Genomic DNA, 18,844 nt, shown 5'->3' on the forward strand with positions numbered 1-18,844 from the left:
TACACACTTGGTAGTTGATGTTTAACTGTTTGTGCTCTTGTCTGAGGGGATTTGTGCATTTTTTAAAGTTGCTATTCACACTTCTTGTTTTTGACAGCGAGGCCGCGAATTAGCCATCATCTCAGTCTCCAGTTAGCTTAGCCTGTTAGCTAGCTAGCTAGTCGTGTGAGTGAGAGAGAGAAAGAGAGAGGGAGAGAGAGAGAGACGTTACTAAAGTTCGGTGCTGTGCCTCGAGATGCCCGCGATGTTGGAAAAGGGTACGATGGAGATTTCAGGGAAAAGAAGAGGCAGAAACTCGGTGAACAACCCGACAGTAATAATTGTTGGTCAGTGATGAGGAGCGCGGTAAGTGACGGGTGGTACAGGCCCGGGTTGGCTAATCGGGAGCAGCGGGAGGATTCCCGGGGGGTCGGTCTGTGTTTGACCGCGAGGGCCGGTGTTGTCATGCCACTGGGTTCAAATACGGATGTCTGTTATTGAAGTTACATGTTATTTATTGTAATGACCGTGACAAAAAGTGCATTCAGCATTGGGGATAAAAATTAGCATATTTTTTACTCAAACATAATATCTTTATGGTATATTGCTTGTGTGTTTTGAAGACACTCTTAATTAATTTGTAATGTACTTGTAGTACAAAAAAGTACACTTTAATATCACTGTACAGGCATATACTTAAAGCGTACTAAGTATACTTGAAGTTGTTCCAATTTAGCACATAAAAGTACACGAAATACACTTAAAGTTGCTTTACTGCAATTTAATTGCAACTAAAATATACTTAGCACAAAATTAGTTGTTCCAAAATAGCACACTTCAAGTTAACTAATTAACACACTTAAAGTATACTGACAATTAGTCTGGCTGCAAGTATACTTAGCATATTTTTTTTTTCACTAGGGGAAAGCTAAGACACAAGACACCACTGTATCCTATGAATTTTGTAAGGTTGAATTTCCCTTGCATTCTGAACTTTTCTCAGGCCAGGTATCACAAATTTGGTACCCAGAATCTGTCTGAGAATCTGAAAATGAAGCTAATTGATGCCTACAAAGCAGAAGAAGTCTATAAATAGATTTCACTGTCTGAAATGTCATTATGAAATGGCAATGTGAAAGTCAAGGAAAGATCTGGAAGGCCAAGACATCTCTCAGATAGAACTGCCTGTATGCTGGACAGAAACACAAAGGAAAACACCCTTATGACACCATCGACCTGCAGGGAGATTTAGCTGACATAGGAGTGGTGTTGAACCATTTTACTGTGCAGCATTGGTGGCACAATCATGATCTGCTTGAAAGAGTAATCAGAAGGAAACCTTACCTGCAAGCTCATCATAAAAGTGAATGTCTAATGTATGCAAAAGAATATCTAGATTTCCATTTGGAAACAAGTACTGTAGACTGATGTAGTAAAAATGGAACTGTTTGGCCACAATCATAAAAGGTACGTTGACAGATTTCATCCAAGAATGGAGTTTGAGTAGGTATAAGCAAATTTTGGAAGAAGATATAACATAGTCAGTCAAGAAACTGAAACTGAAAAGAGATTGGGTTCTACAACAGGACAATGATCCAATAAATACCTCAAAATCCACCATGAATTCAATTCAATTCAATTTTGTATAACGCTTTTAGCAATGAACAAAGCAGCTTTACAGAACATAAGAAACAAAAAGCATGCAAACAGAAACAAAAACATGCAAACAGTCCTAGATGTTAGACAGAATTATCCCTAGTGAGCAAGCCTGAGGCGACTGTGGCAAGGAAAAACTCCCTTAGATGATATGAGGAAGAAACCTTGAGAGGAACCAGACTCAAAGGGGAACCCATCCTCATTTGGGTGACACAGGAGAGTGTGATATGAACAATGTCCTTTCTGTATTTATTTATAGTCATGTAGGCTGTTGTCTTCCTCAAAGTCCTCAAAGTCCACATAGGGTTGGCAGCATTGCTTTGAACACCCAAATCCTCACGAGGCAGAAACCGGCTGGAGCAGGTCCATCTCTGGATGCCTCAGGATCCTCATAGGGTTGGCTTCGTCTACTGGAGCTGGCACAATCTCTGTGTGCCTCGGGATGGGTAGAAGAAGGGAAACAAGTGGAAAAAGAATTAGCGTAGCTGCTGTTCAAATATTAGTAAGCCCTAAATCATAATTTGCAATTAATCAGATGTACTGAAGTACAAGGTTATGGTATGTATTAAGTGTGTGCCTGGCTAAAGATATATGTCTTTAATCTACATTTGAACTGGGAGACTGTGTCTGAGCCCCGAACACTGTCAGGAAGGCTATTCCAAAGTTTAGGAGCTAAATACGAAAACGCTCTACCTCCTTTTGTAGACTTTGATATTCTGGGAACTACCAGAAGTCCGGAGTTTTGAGATCTTAAGGAGCGTGGTGGATTGTGATGTGTTAGAAGACTGGCTAGATACGTGGGAGCTAAACCATTTAGAACCTTGTACATAAGTAGTGCTAGTTTATAATCAATTCTAAACTTAACAGGTAGCCAGTGCAGGGATGGTAATAATGGGGTTGTGTGATCATTTTTTCTTGACCTAGTAAGAACTCTGGCGGCTGCATTCTGGACTAACTGTAGCTTGTTTATTGAAGATGCAGGACAACCACCTAGCAATGCATTACAATAGTCTAGTCTGGAGGTCATGAATGAATGAACTAGCTTTTCTGCATCAGATACAGATAAAATGTTCCTAAGCTTGGCAGTGTTTCTAAGGTGGAAGAAGGCTGTTTTAGTAATATTGGAAATATGATTTTCAAAAGACAAGCTGCTGTCTAATATTACGCCCAGGTCTTTCACTGTCGAGCTAGTAGTAATAGAACATCCTTCTAAATGCAAGTTGAATTGAGAGAGCTTTTGTGTACTGGTTTTTGGACCAGTAATCATTGGTCTTTTATGATCCGCCACTCAATAATCAATATTAATAAGTAATATTTCTGTCTTATCAGGATTTAACAACAGAAAATTATCAGTCATCCAATCTTTTATATCTTTAACACACTCAGTTAATCTAGACAATTTATTTATTTCATCTGGTTTTGATGAGATGTATATTTCACTGAATAGTTCTCCATTTAAATCTACAAAATGGTATCGATCAGACAGGTAGCATCTAAACCATTTTAATGCTTGTCCCCGAATACCTGTGTGATTTTGTAAGCGACCTACGAGAATGTTATGATCTATGGTGTCGAATGCAGCACTAAGATCAAGTAAGACTAACTATGTCAAGAAACACAAGCTCAAGCTTTTGTCATGATCCTCATGGTCCCTTGATTTGAACATCATTGAAACCATGTAGGTAGATCTTAAACATGCTGTGCATGCAAGATATCCCAAGAAAATCTCAGAACTAGAAGCATTCTGCAAGGAAACGTGGGTCAGAATTCATTAAATATGAACAGAAAGACAACTAGCTTGCTACAGAAAGCTTTTGCAGTTGTGATATCTGCCAAAGGAGGTGTTATTAATTCTTAGTAGGCTGTTCAAAAATTTGCATATGCCACAATTACCATTATATTTAATAATGATTGTCAAGTAATATATTAACTGTTTTTTACACAGTTTGCTGCAGAGGTTGTGTTTACTTCTCTTCAAGTCAGAAAAAGATATTTTACATACAAAACATGTAATTTGGCCAGGAGTGACCAAATTTTGCTCACAACTACATAATCTCAGACTTCATGCCCACTACACATACTTGATTCCCTGGCTTCATATAAATATAAAATTATTAAATCCAAATGCCAAAAGTCAAAGTGATTTTCACTTGACCATCTTCCAAAGAGAAACAATTTCTTAGCCTAAAAGCTAAAAGCTTTAGCACAGTGCTAATAAGTAAAGGCACAGGCATCAGAATACCACACTGTCACATGCTTTGACTCACATTTAATGCCAAATAAATATATTTGTATAAATACAATAAATCCCAATAATGATCAATTCAGTGTACTAAGTCATTAATTCTTTCTGAAGTCAAAATGTTTATGGTAAATTTACATCTTGTAAGCTCATATGTGGCTTGTATGACTTTTAAACACACAATATGTACAAGTGTTTCTTTTCTTTTATTTTATTTCAGTGTCTATCAACTTTTCAGCAGAATATAATCAGAATATTAAAGTCTAATAGGCCCTGTTCAAACCTGTATAAATGACATGATTTAGTTAAATAGGTTAAACATTAAACAGTTTTAACTTAAAAACAAATGAAGTGGTGTTCAGTCCCCTCTAAGTGATAACACAGAACTTTGTTTGTTTTTAACTGAAACACATGGATAAGTGGTGTCAGTTGTGTTTTACCCAGCAGTGGGAATTCTGTGCATAAAAATTCATACTATATTGTCTCCACGAGTTTCTACAACAACAAATAAGACATTGAACATGTTTAAATATCCCTAAGCATATGAAAACATGGCCTTAATTCAGTGTACATTGACTGTAGACTTGCGTCTGCCTGTGGCACAGCGGAAGTAGTAGATTAATAAGGGGCGTAGTGCATCGTCTCTCAGTCCGTAGATGAGTGGGCTTAGGCAGCGTGGCAAAATCAGCACAAACACATAGTTTAGATAACGCAGGTCCAAGAAGAGGCTGCTGCTGCCGGCCATTGCTGCAGCTCGCTCCATAATGCTGTAGAGAAAAGAAGTAAGACACAGGCCCAGCTGAATGAGGTGCAGCAGCACAGTCTTGTGGGCTTTCGTAGCAGAGTCTTTATTGGAGGAAATGGACCTGGTTGTGATCAAAATGCTGACATATGTGAAAAGGATGATCATAGTCACTGATACAAAGAGGAATATGTTAACGCCCTGATGAAGATCTACTTGCCATTGCTTTATGAACAGCCTTTCTCTTGTGCAAAATATCTGTGAGGTTAAAAATTTAGGATCCGTCACTGTGCTGTAAAACAAGTCAATTACATAGTGCATCGTACCCATAAACCAAATAATTCCAATGGCAATACAAGTTCTTTTCTGAGTGACTATTTCAGCATGTCTTAGAGGAAAGCGTATGGCCACATAACGCTCTATTGACATCACAGCCAGGTTTAAAGGTGCGTTACGGAAAGTTGTACCTGAAACAAAAACTATAAAAGCACAAGCAGCCATTACTAACTTGAGATAGGCGAGACCAAAAATATACAACAAAGATGTAACAAAGAGCTGAATCGAGTCATTGAGAAGCATGTGGTTAAACAGAATGTAGCGTGGAGTCTCTTTAAAAACAGGCTTGCTGCAAAGAGTGTAGACCATAATGGCATTCAAATAGATAAAGAGCAGTGACATTAATGTTGCAAAACTAACTTTTGATATTGGTCCCTCAGTCAGTGCAACCTGAAATATTTGCTGATGTATAAGCAAAACTTCAGCTGTGCTATCATTAGTAACTGACATAATATACAAATACAAAATATAATATACAATATTTACAGATATCACTAATAATACACAATGAGCCTCTACAAATCACCACCACATCCTCACAGATCAGATTTTTTGATATTTATAAATATTTGCACTAATCTGTTGCAGAACCCCACGTTCATAGGTGAGTTGATGTTTATAACAGACACTATGTGAGCCCCAGGGAGAGATGATGACACATCTCTGAGTGGTAATAATAAACCTGATGTGATGATCAAGCATTAATGGGATGTCGTCATTCAGTGATGTATTTTATAGACAAATTAGATATTTCATGAAAATGTTATTATTGTTCATGTCAGTCCATTTCACTCTGCACTGTAAAACCTTCTTATAGACAAAAGAGACAACAAATAGATAGTATAGGTGTTATTATCAGTAATAGCAATAACAATGTAGGATAATAAACAAAACAACTGCTTTTATTTATTTAAGTGAGAGAGAGAGAAAGCATTGGTCTCCCATGAGGTTGTCTGTTCAATGAGGTTAGATGATTTCCCCTAATGAATTCCCTATAGAATATTGTTGAGCAACATGTTTTGTTTACTACTCAACATAGATATGAAGATGCCCTGAGACATAAAGCAGCCAGCCATTCCACTGTCAATACACCTAAGTGAATGTGTGAGAGCGGGGGCAACAGCATCCAAACACCCCAGTTCACCAAAACATTCTGAGCCCATGAGCTCAACAGATCTGCTCCTTTACCTAAGAAAAAAACTATTAACAAAAGGCTTGACTAAACTAATATAGTCTGACTAAACTAATAGCCTAGACTGAGACTGTGTCTGAGTCCTGAACGCTAATTGGAAGGCTATTCCATAACTGTGGGGTTTTGTAAAAGAAAGCTCTGCTCCCTGCTGTAGCCGTTACTATTCAAGGTACAAACAAAAAGCGTGCACATTTTGATCAAAGTAGGAGTGGCGGATCATAAAAGACCAAGATCATACTATGGCACAAGACCATTAAGTGCTTTATAGATCAAAAGTAGTATTTTATATTCAGTGAACGAAATTTGATCGGGAGCCAATGCAGTGTGGATAAGATAGGGGTGATATGGTCATATCCTCTGGTTCTGGTAAGGACATTGGCTGCTGCATTCTGGACTAACTGGAGCATAGCCACCCAGAGTTACTATGTACTATATAAGCTCCCTTCTAGCTGCATGTGTTCCTAGTACAAGTACCTCTGTCTTGTCAGAATTGAGTAGAAGGAAGTTAATAAGCATCAAGTGTCTAATGTCCTTTACACATTCCTCAACTTTATTGGAGGCGGCTTTATGTCTCTCATCTGGCTTTGCTGAATCATGCAACTGTGTGTCATCAGCACAAAATCTGAAACTAATACCATGCTTATGAATAAGTTTAACCAGAGGTAGCATACATATAGAGAAAAAAGCAGAATATAGAGAAAATAAGACCCAAGCCAGGAGAGGACCATTCCATTAACTCCAACAACATCTTCTAGTCAAGGAGATCAGTATGATCAATGGTGTAAAAGCTGCACCAAGGTCAAGCAACACAAGCAAGGACACACAACCCTGATCAGAGGCCAGTAGTAGGTCATTTACCACTTTAACCAGCACTGTCTCTGTGGTATGATGAGGCCTAAATCCTGACTGAAAGATTTCATGAATGTTCCTATGTAGGCATGAGCATAAGTATCAAGTTTCAAATTTAAAGTTATCTTGACACCAGGATAATTCATGTTATCCACTTCACCTGTCAGTGGTTTTAATGTTATGGCTGATCTTTGTATTTTCTATATTTAACCTGAATGTTAGTATTAGCTCAAGAGTGTGACCACCATTATGAGTGGATCTTATGACGTTCTCATTAACCCCTACTGAATCTAGAATGGACACTGCTGCTCTCACATTATCAAAATGAATATTAAAGTCTCCAAAAATGAATGCTTTGTCTAAAAAAAACAAACAGCTTTGAGATGAACTCCACAAATTCACGAAATACTAAAATTCAGAATACTTCCCTGGGGGGGTCTGTAAATAATAATTAGTGGAATTGACTGGGTAGACTTGTTTTTTGTGGCTACATATGTTATTATAAAGAACTTCAGATGCCTTGAATTTATGTCCAGGTTTTTGTGTGATGCCTAGATTATCATTATAAATAACTGACACCTCTTCCTCTGCCAGTTAAACAAGGCTGGTGTAAATAACTGTATCCAGGAGGATTAGTTTCATTTAATGCAAAGTACATTAAACTCCTGATTAGTAATAGTTTCATTAACAATACGTGCTTTAGATGTAAGAGATGTAAGAGATATTTAACAGTCATAGCTTCAGATCAAAGGTGCTGGCTGTGCAGTCAATATAATTTTATATTAATTAGTTTAATTATATTAATTATATTAATTAAATTTATATCAATTAATCTAATTTAATTAATTTATTTTAATTAGGTTATTAAAACAAACTTTCTGAGTATTTCTACATTTTTGTTTAGCTTGGGGAACAGACACTAGCAATATAGTGGAACCTGTGCGACGACTCCTAACTAAAAGGCCTACCCTTAAAGGCCTAGCTAATTTCATGTTTCTTAAGATAGAGTATCTTATAATCAGAACTCTTTCAGGTTTCTCAGCAGGTGCTTCACTGAGGATAGTAAACCTGTTAGACATGTGAAGAGGAATGGAGTGGAGAGGAGTGGTGCTCCTGTGGGCGAGCCTTAGCGTTAGCTTTGGCTTTGTGATTATGCCACCAAATCATCACCCATTCACCCCACTGTGAGGGATCTAATGCAGGAGTTGGGGGATTGCTAACACCACCTAAGGCATCCATACTTTCCCCTACAGAAATTATGTTGCTCTCACTCTCACTAACCCCCTCTAGTGTCTGGATGCGCACCTCTAATGCTGTAATCTTCTCTATCAGAGAGCTAGTTAATATACACTTATCACAAATAAAGCTATCACTGATGATGGAGGAAGAATGACAGAAAATCCTGTACTCAACACACTGAACAAACTGAATGTTAAATTTACCTTAGTCAAAGACTTGTTGTTCATTTGCAGTCTTTAGACAAAAAAAAGTATTCTTCGAGAAAAGCAAAACGTGGCAGAAAAGGAAAGTGAAAAATACAACAAAAGAAAACAAGAATCTGTATTCTTATTGGGTAAGTCAATCAACTTAACTTCCCAGTGTAACACTTTCTAAGGAGAGAGAGAGATAAAAACAGAAATATATAGTGATAGTACCTTAGAACATTTGCCTATTTTTATGCAGCCAGCCATATCACTTAACTGAACACAGAATGAAAATGGTAAGCTGCAAGATGTAATTCATGCCATGCAGTCACAGGACTGGTTCATGTCAATGGATCAGTGCTATGCCTATTTCCATGTTCCCACCAACCATTTTTGAGATTTTCCTTCAAAGGTCAGGCATTTCCAATCCAATCTGTCCACTGTCCATGCTTATCTTATAGCACTTGGTTTCACAATGAGCACACAAAAGAGCTCCGTCACACTAAATCAAGACACACTTAATTGGCAAGCTAGATTCCTTGAGAATGCAGACATTACTGCACTTACCAGTCGAATTCAGCCAGGCCACTATGTGCAGTACTGGCTCCTGCCATAGATGATAGGATTGCTGATGGTGTGTATGTGTGTCATCATTTCTTTCTTGAATTTCAGGAAACATAACTACTCATTTGCTTGCTATTTTGTAAACCACAAAATTCAATTTCAGATTTTATGATACAAATTCAAAATAATAATAATCAAATTCAGATTTTTATTTATGATATCTAATGCCATAAATATAACTCCATGATATAACTCCATATTTTGGTCACCCAAACACATTAGCTTTGCTATGCACCCTGTCACTCTCACATTACCTGTGATGAGTGCAGCATGCAATTTTTTTGGACTGATATTATATACATTTTAGCCCAGATCAAGATCTTGGAGGACACACAAATATAAACTCCAACCATCTTTTCAACACACACACACATATACAACCGATCAGCCATAAAATTAAAACCACTGACAGGTGACGTGAATAGCACTGATTATCTCGTTACAGTGGCACCTATAAAGGGGTGGGATATATATCCGGCAGCAAGTGAACAGTCAGTTCTCGAAGATGTTTGTACCTACCAAAAGTGGTCCAAGGAAGGACAACTGGTGAACTGATGGACAGGGTCATGGGCGCCCAAAGCTCACTGATGTGCGTGGGGAGTAAAGGCTAGCTTATCTGGTCTGATTCCACAGAAGAGCTACTGAAGCACAAATTGCTGAAAAAGTTAATGCTGGCTATGATAGAAAGGTGTCAGAAGACACAGTCCATTGCAGCTTGTTGCGTATTGGGCTGCGTAGCCACAGACCAGTCAGGGTGCCCATGCTGACCTCTGTCCACTGCCGAAAGCACCTACAATGGGCATGTGAGCATCAGAACTGAACCATGGTGCAATGGAAGAAGGTGCCATGGTCTGATGAATCACATTTTCTTTTACATGATGTGGACGGCCATGTGTGCGCGTCATTATCTGAGGAAGAGATGGCACCAGGATGCACTATGGGAAGAAGGCAAGCCAGCAGAGGCAGTGTGATGCTCTGGGCAATGTTCTGCTGAAAACCCTTGGGTCCTGGCATTCATGTGGCTGTTACTTTGACATGTACTACCTACCTAAACACACCCCTTCATGGCAACAGTATTCCCTAATGGCATTGGCCTCTTTCAGCAGGATAATGTGCCCTGCCACACTGTAAAAATAGCTTGAGAATGGTTTGAGGAACATCACAAAGGGTTCAAGGTGTTGACTTGGCCTCCAGATTCCCCAGATCTCCATCTGATCGAGCATCTGTGGGATGTGCTGGACAAACAAGTCCAATTCATGGAGGCCTCACCTCGCAACTTACAGGACTTAAAGGATATGCTGTTAACGTCTTGGTGCCAGATACCACAGCACACCTTCAGAGGTCTTGTGGAGTCCATGCCTCATGGATTCAGAGCTGTTTTGGCAGCACAAGGGGAACCTACACAAAATTAGGCAGATGGTTTTAATGTTATGGCTGATCGGGGACACTCACATACACACACACACACACATATACACTCCTGAACAAAATCTTAAGACCGGGGGAAACATTCCAAGTATTCGCATTTCGCGCTGGTGGATCATAACCAGGTTGTAATAACTGCTTCAAAATGTCAAAAGAAGAAAAAGGAGCAAGAGACAAAAAAACAGAGATTGGCAATTTATTGAAAACTGTATTTAAACTCAAACAGGCTGTTCATCAGCTGATCAAAAGTTTAAGACCATAGCCCAAAAATACCCACAACAGAACTAAAAGTGTCAAAAAATTACTCAGTAGTGAGTAGCCCCACCGTTCTTGGTGATAACTTCAAACACTCGTTTCGGCATGCTTGATGCAACTGTTTCCAGGAGGCTGGTGGGAACGTTGCTCCATGTGGTGAAGATGGCTTCACAAAGGTCATCCACAGTCTGGAACTAATGTCCGTTTTGTAAACTTCCCTTGCCATCCATCCCCAAACATTCTCAAGGGGATTTAGATCAGGGGAACACGCAGGATGGTCCAGAAGTGCAATGTTATTGTCCTGGAAGAAGTCCTTCGTCAGGAGGGTGTTGTGAACTGCAGCGTTGTCCTGTTGAAAGACCCAGTCATTACCACACAGATGAGGGCCCTCAGTCAAGAGGGATGCCTGCTGCAACATGTCCACATAGCCAGCCATCGTTTGACGCCCCTGCACAACCTGAAGCTCCATTTTCCCATTGAAGGAAAAAGCACCCCAGATCATGATGGAGCCTCTTCCACTGTGCCGCGTAGAAAACATCTCCAGTGCAATCTCCTTGTCATGCCAGTATTGTTGGAAGCCATCAGGACCATCCAGGTTAAATTTTTTTCTCATCCGAGAATAAAACTTTCCTCCATCTTTCAATGTCCCATGTTTGGTGCTCCCTTGCCAATTCCAAACGGGCAAGTTTCTGGTGTGGGAGGAGACGTGGCTTTCGAAGACATTTTTTGTTCTTTAAGCCCTTCTCTCGCAGATGCCGTCTTATGGTTATTGGGCTGCAGTGAGCATCAGTAAGGGCCTTAATTTGGGTGGAGGATCGGCCTGTGTCTTCACGGACAGCCCATTGGATCCTCCAGCTCAGTGCAGGTGAACTTTTTTTTGGGTCTACCCCTTGATTTTTTTGTCCCATAACTCTCAGGATCTTTTAAGAAATTTAAAATGATTGTCTTACTGCGTCCAACCCGGCAGCAACGGCGCGTTGCGAGAGCCCTTGCTTATGCAGCTCAACAATCCTGCCACGTTTAAAAACAGAAAGCCTTTTTGCTTTTGCCATCAGGAGATCATGACAGTGTGACTGTCTGAAGGACAATGACATTAAAGCCATATTTTTGCACAGATTTTAACTTTTAAAGGCTATGGTTTTAAACTTTTGATCAGCTGATGACCAGCCTGTTTGAGTTTAAATGCAGTTTACAGTAAATTGCCTACTCTCTATTTTTTTATCTCTTGCTCTTGTTTCTTCTTTTGGCATTTTGAAGAAGTACTGGGGGCAGTCGTGGCCTAATGGTTAGAGTCTCGGACTTGTAACCCGAAGGTGAACCTGAAGATCGTGGGTTTGAGTCTCAGGTCCAGCAGGGATTGTAGGTGGGGGGAGTGAATGATCAGCGCTCTCTCCCACCCTCAATACCACGACTGAGGTGAGACCCTTGAGCAAGTCACCGAACCCCCAACTGTTCCCCGGGCGCCGCAGCAAAAAGGCTGCCCACTGTTCCAGGTGTGTGTTCACGGTGTGTGTTCACTGTGTGTGTACTTGGATGGGTTAAATGCAGAGCACAAATTCTGAGTATGGGTCACCATACTTGGCCACACGTCACTTCACTTCAACCTGGTTACGATCCACTTGTAAGATTTTCCCTGGTTTTAAGATTTTGTTCAGGAGTGTGTGTATATATATATATATATATATATATATATATGGTCAGGTCTGTAAGTATTTGGATAGTGACACAATTTTTGTATTTTTGCCTCTGTACAACACCACAATGGATTTGAAATGAAGCAATCAAGATGTTACTGAAGTGTAGACTTGCAGCTTTAATTCAAGGGGTTGAACAAAAATATTGCATTAACTGTTTAAGAATTACTATCATTTTTTTACATTTGGACGATTGACTGATAAGCAGTTTCATGGCCAGGTGTGGCGTGTTTCCTTATTATTTCATGACAAATTAAGGAGATAAAAGGTCTGGAGTTGATTCCAAGCGTTGAATTTGCATTTGGTAGCTGTTCATGGGAACTCTCAATATGTGGTTCAAAGAGGTGTCAATGCAAGTGAAGGAGGCCATCATTAGGCTGAAAAAAACCAAAACAGACCTATCAGAGATACAGCAGAAACATAAGGAGTGGCAAAATTGACAATTTGGTACATTCCTAAAAAGAAGGAATGCACTGACGAGCTCACCAACACCAAAAGGCCTGGAAGGTCACGGAAGACAACAAAAGTGGATGATTGAAGAGTTCTTTCCTTGGTGAAGAAAAACCCCTTCACAACATCGAGCCAAGTCAAGTACATGGTGGATCAGTATTATGGTGTTGGCATGTATGGCTGCCAATGGATCTGGGTCACTGGTGATTATTGTTGATGTGACTGCTGATAGAAATAGCAGGATGAATTCTAAAGTGTATAGAGCTATACTTTCTGCTCAGATTCAGTCAAATGCTTCAAAAGTGATAGGATGGTGCTTCACAATACAGATGGATAATGACCCAAAACATGCTGTGAAAGCTTTTTAAGGCAAAGAAGTTAAATGTTCTTAAATGTTCTTAAATGTCCGACGACCTCAACCCAATTGAGCATGCTTTTCACTTACTGAAGGCAAAACTGAAGGCAGAAAGACCCACAAAAAAGCAGCAACTGAAGGCAGCCGGGCAAAGCATCTCATTGGAGGAAACTCAGCATTTGGTGATGTCCATGGGTTCCAGATTTCAGGCAGTCATTGATTGCAAGGGATTGCATCCAAGTATTGAAAATAATCCTATTATTTATGGTTATGTTAGTTTGTCCAATTACTTTTGAGCCTGTGAAAATGGAGGGACTCTGCAAAAAAAAATGTCTGTAATTCCTAAAGGGTTAATGCAATATTTTTTATGACTGTACATACACACACAGTATATGAGGATAAAAAGGGAGTGAGGTTGAAATCTCCTTGCATTCTAGATCCTTCTATAAAGCTTCATATAAATCTATTATCAAATCCAGGAGCCAAAATTCTTTTTCACTTGACCATTTTCCCAACAACAAACAATGTCTAAAAACACAGTGATGAAAGCTGTCAGTAAAAGTACAGACATACCATATTTTATGCAGCCCCAGTGTACTTACAGATTTGAGTACCATATGATGCCATGTAAATGTGTTTGTATAAATGCAATAAATGCCAATAAAATTAAATTCAATTTGTAAATTTAAATCTAGTAAACCTATATGCTGCTCGTATGACTTTTATATTAAATAAGCACAAACTTCAAAAGGAGATGAAAACTGGATATAGTAAACACATAACCCCTAAACAAACAATATCTATCAGCATCATTTAATGAGGTTTTCTTTAGTATTCTTTTCTAAGCTTTAATTATAAGCTACCATATGTTTAATGACCACGTTATTTTTTTTTTTACTTAATGTGTGTTAACTGGTAAGCAGAATATAGTCAAAACATTTACATTAAAGTCTATTAGACCCTGTTCAAGCATGTATAAATGACATGATTTAGTTAAAGAGGTTAAACATTAGGTGGTTTAAACTTCAGACCAGATAAAGTGGTGGTCAGTCCCCTCTGAGTGAGAATATAGGACTTTGTTTCAGCCTCATGCAAGCAATCAGTGTTTGGCTTTAACTGAAAAACATGGATAAGTGGTGTCAGTTGTGTTTTACCCCCAGCAATGGGAATTCTGGATTACAAGGTAATTGTGAATGACAATTTAGACTATATTTTTTCCATGAGTTTCTACAACAATAAATATGACAAACAGATTTAATTATCCCAAAACACCTGAAAATAGGCCGTGATTCAGTGTACACTGACAGTAGACCTGCGTTTGCCTGTGGCACAGTGAAAGTAGCAGATGAATAAAGGCCGTACAGCATTGTCTCTCAGTCCGTAGATGAGTGGGCTTAGGCAGCGTGGCAAGATCAGCACAAATAAGTAGTTTAGATAACGCAGGTCCAAGAAGAGGCTGCTGCTGCCGGCCATTGCTGCAGCTCGCTCTATAATGCTGTAGAGAAAGGAAGTAAGGCACAGGCCCAGCTGAATGAGGTGCAGCAGAACAGTCTTGTGGGCTTTTGTAGCAGAGTCTTTATTGGAGGAAATAGACCTGGCTGTGTTCAAAATGCTAATATAAGTGAAAAGGATAATTATGGACACTGACACAAAGTAGAATACATTAAAGCCCTGATAAGCATCTAGTTGCCATTGCTTTATGAAAAGCCTTTCTCTTGTGCAGAATATTTGTGAGGTTAAAAATTTAGGATCCATCAGTACTACATAAAGCAAGTCAGTTATAAAGTGCAACAAACCCATAAACCAAATAATTCCAATGGCAATATAAGTTCTTTTCTGAGTGACTATTTCAGCATGTCTTAGAGGAAAGCATATGGCCACAAAACGCTCTATTGACATTAGAGCCAGATTTAAAGGTGCGTTACGGAAAGTTGTACTTGAAACATAAACCAGAAAAGCACAAGCAGCCATTACTAACTTGAGATAGGCGAGACCAAAAATATACAACAAAGATGTAACAAAGAGCTGAATTGAGTCATTAAGAAGCATGTGGGTAAACAGAATGTAGCGTGGAGTCTCTTTAAAAACAGGCTTGCTGCAAAGAGTGTAGACCATAATGGCATTCAAATAAGTAAAAAACAGAGACATTAATATTACAAAACTAACTTTTGATATTGGTCCCTCTGTCAGTGCAACCTGAAATATTTGCTGATGTGTAAGCAAAACTTCAGCTGTGCTATCATTAGTAACTGACATAATATGATACAAAATGAACCATAAAATATTTACAGATATCACTAAAAAGGATGAGATATCACTAAAAAGGATGAGTCTCTAAAAATCACCACCACTTCCTCACAGATCAGATTTTTCTGTAGAAAGTAGAAAAAAGAAATGAGACAATCTTTACAAATGAAACGTTTGCACCAATCTGTTACATCTGGTGCAGAACCCCAGTTTTGTAGCCCAGCTCTAAGAAATAATGTTGATGTGAGCTGATAATAGACACTGTTTATAATAGACACCGTGCAAGCCCTAGAGAGAGATACTGAAGGCAGTTACCGCTAGTGTTCCCCTGGGCTTGCTGGAAGAGACTTTCAGAAGTAGGTCAGTTCTAATGTGTTTCAATTCATCCTTGTCATTCAGAACAAATGCTGACATGGCAAGAACTTGGTGAGAAAGTTTCAGGGAAAAATGATTGTATGACGGTGATATGTATTGAAAATACTTTGTCAGCCATCATTTTGTGACTTTGCTGAAAGGCATTTGATACCAGATCATGATTTTGGAGGACACACAACTATAAACTACAATCAAGTTTTCAACACACCAAGGTTGGTTTGGAAGGAGAATGTGTGGGAAGTTGCATGACCAAAACTACATAAATGACCAATGGTTAATGCTAACTCTACTCTCGTATAGCGATATGCACAGTTTGTTTACAGCAGCTGTACATGTGTGCTAGAGGGCATTTGATTTGACATGAACTGGAGTACAGGATGAGTCATTATCTGTCGCTGTCACTGTTAATATATGTAATCATATTTTGCAAATTTCAATACAATAAATAGACAAATAAATAGCCACATGTTTAGTATACAGTCAGGACGATAAGTACTTGGACAGTGACACAATTTTCATAATTTTGCCTCTGTACACCACCACAATGGATTCAAAATGAAGCAGTCAAGATGTGATTGAAGTGTAGTCTTTGGGCTTTAATTCAAGGGGTTTCAAAAATATTCCGTTTAGGAATTACAGCCATTTTTTACAGAATCCCTCCATTTTCACAGGCTCAAAAGTAATTGGACAAACTAACAATCATAAATACACTGCCTGGCCAAAAAAAAGGTTGCTGTTTGGGTTTAAATAAGCAAATACTTAAGAGCCTATGATTGGATCATTACTGCAGTGATTAATATGTTTCAGCTGGCAACAATTCTTTTAACCTTAACTGATGCAGTGTGTAGCTTCTTATTTCTTAAACAACCATGGCAGATTACGTATCCCATGGTCGTGGAAAAGATGTTACTGAAGGGGAAAATTGTTGGCCTGCATCAAGCAAAGAAAACAACTAAGGAGATTGCTGAAATCACTGGAACTGGGTTATGAAATGTCCAGTGCATTATTAAAGCCTGGAAGGATATTGTTGAACCATCAACTTTACAACAGAAATGTAGTTGGAAAAAAATCTTGAATGATCGTGTTCGGAGATCTTTAAAACGCTTGGTGATGTCACATCGTAAAAAAATCGACAGGAGAACTCACGACTATGTTTAATAGTGAAAGTAAGAGCATTTCCACATGCAGAATGTGATGAGAACTTACAGGATTGGGACTAAACAGCTGTGTGGCCACAAGAAAGCCATTTGTTAGTGAGGCTAATCGGAAAAAATGACTTCAATTTGCTAGGGAGCATAAAGACTGGACTGTGGAGCAATGGAAAAAGGTCATGTGGTCTGATAAAATCAGATTTACCCTATTCCAAAGCAATGGGCATGTCAGGGTAAGAAGGGAAATGCATGAAGTGATTGACCCGTCATGCATAGTGCCTACTGTATTGCTAAGATTCATCAGGCTTAACTTGTGAAAGAGTTGCTCAGGGAGCATGAGGAATCATTTTCACACATGAATTGGCCACCACAGAGTCCTGACTTTAACCCCATTGAAAGTCTTTGGGATGTGCTGGAGAAGACTTTACGGAGTGGTTAGACTCACCTGTCCTCACTGCAAGATGTCAGCCAAAAATTAATGCAACTCTGGATGGAAATAAATGTTGTGAAGTTGCATAAGGTTGTTGAAACAGTGCCAGGACGAATGCACGTAATCAAAGCTAAATGCAGTGCAACAAAATATTAGATTGTGCACCTTTTTTTTGTGTATTAGGATTATTTTTAATACTTGCATACAAATCTTTTGCAGTCAATAACTGTCTGAAGTCTGGAACCCATGGACATCACCACATGCTGAGTTTCCTCCCTTGAGATGCTTTGCCAGGCCTTTACTGCAGCCACCTTCAGTTGAAAGTTGTATTAGGTTGAGATCAGGCGACTGACTTGGCCATTGAAGAACATTCCATTTCTTTGCCATAAGAAGCTCTTGGGTTGCTTTCACGGTAAGTTTTGGATCATTATCCTGCTGTACTGTGAAGCACTGTCCTATCAGTTTTGCAGCATTTGACTGAATCTGAGCAGACAGTATATGTCTATACATTTCAGAATTCATCCTGCTATTTCTATCAGCAGTCTCATCAACAGTAAACACCAGTGACCCAGTTCCATTGGCAGCCATACATGCCCATGCCATAACACTGCCTCCACATGTTTGACAGGTGATGTGGTATGCTTTAGATCATGAGCCCTTCCTTTCCTTCTCCATACTCTTCTATATTCTGGTACAAATTAATCTTGCATCAGAATTGGCCTAAAAATGCATAAAAAAAACCTTTTTTAGAGTTTTTTTTTTTTTAAAGAAAGTCTAGTCTAGTCTGGTCTTTCTGTTCTAGAGTGTTACCAGTGGTTTGCATCTTGAGGTAAACCATCTGTATTTACATTCATGAAGGCATCTCTTGATTGTAGACTTTGACAATGATATGCCTACTTCCTTGAGAGTGTTCTTGATTTGGCTAGATGCTGTGAAGCGGTTTTTCTTCACAAAGGAAAGAATTCTGCACTTTTGTTGTCTTCCATGACCTTCCAGGCCTTTTGGTGTTGCTGAGCTCGTCAGTGCATTCCTTCTTTTTAGGAATGTACCAAATTGTCAATTTTGCCACTCCTTATGTTTCTGCTGTATCTCTGATAGGTCTGTTTTGGTTTTTTTCAGCCTAATGATGGCCTCCTTCACTTGCATCAACACCTCTTTGAACCGCATATTGAGATTTCCCGTGAAAGGCTACCATATGCAAATTCAACGCTTGGAATCAACTCCAGACCTTTTATCTCCTTAATTTTCATGAAATAATAAGGAAACATGCCACACCTGGCCATGAAACTGCTTATCAGTCAATTGTCCAAATACTTTTGAGCCTGTGAAAATGGAGGGACTATGTAAAAAAAATGGCTGTAATTCCTAAACTGGTAATGCAGTATTTTTTGTTCAACCCCTTGAATTAAAGCCAAACG

General features: G+C 39.1%; 2 protein-coding genes across 2 annotated transcripts; both read right to left on the minus strand.

The window, feature by feature from the left end:
- Positions 1-4,170: 4,170 nt before the first annotated feature.
- Positions 4,171-5,474, minus strand: LOC113541424 (odorant receptor 131-2-like). The gene has a single exon (XM_026938386.3). The coding sequence runs from the start codon at positions 5,403-5,405 to the stop codon at positions 4,440-4,442; it is 966 nt and encodes a 321-aa protein (XP_026794187.2). The 5' UTR covers positions 5,406-5,474; the 3' UTR covers positions 4,171-4,439.
- A 9,039-nt stretch (positions 5,475-14,513) lies between these two features.
- Positions 14,514-15,479, minus strand: LOC113541725 (odorant receptor 131-2-like). The gene has a single exon (XM_026938869.1). The coding sequence runs from the start codon at positions 15,477-15,479 to the stop codon at positions 14,514-14,516; it is 966 nt and encodes a 321-aa protein (XP_026794670.1).
- Between the last annotated feature and the right edge of the window lie 3,365 nt (positions 15,480-18,844).

Source organism: Pangasianodon hypophthalmus, chromosome 15 (assembly GCF_027358585.1).
Source record: "Pangasianodon hypophthalmus isolate fPanHyp1 chromosome 15, fPanHyp1.pri, whole genome shotgun sequence".
Lineage (NCBI taxonomy): Eukaryota > Metazoa > Chordata > Actinopteri > Siluriformes > Pangasiidae > Pangasianodon > Pangasianodon hypophthalmus.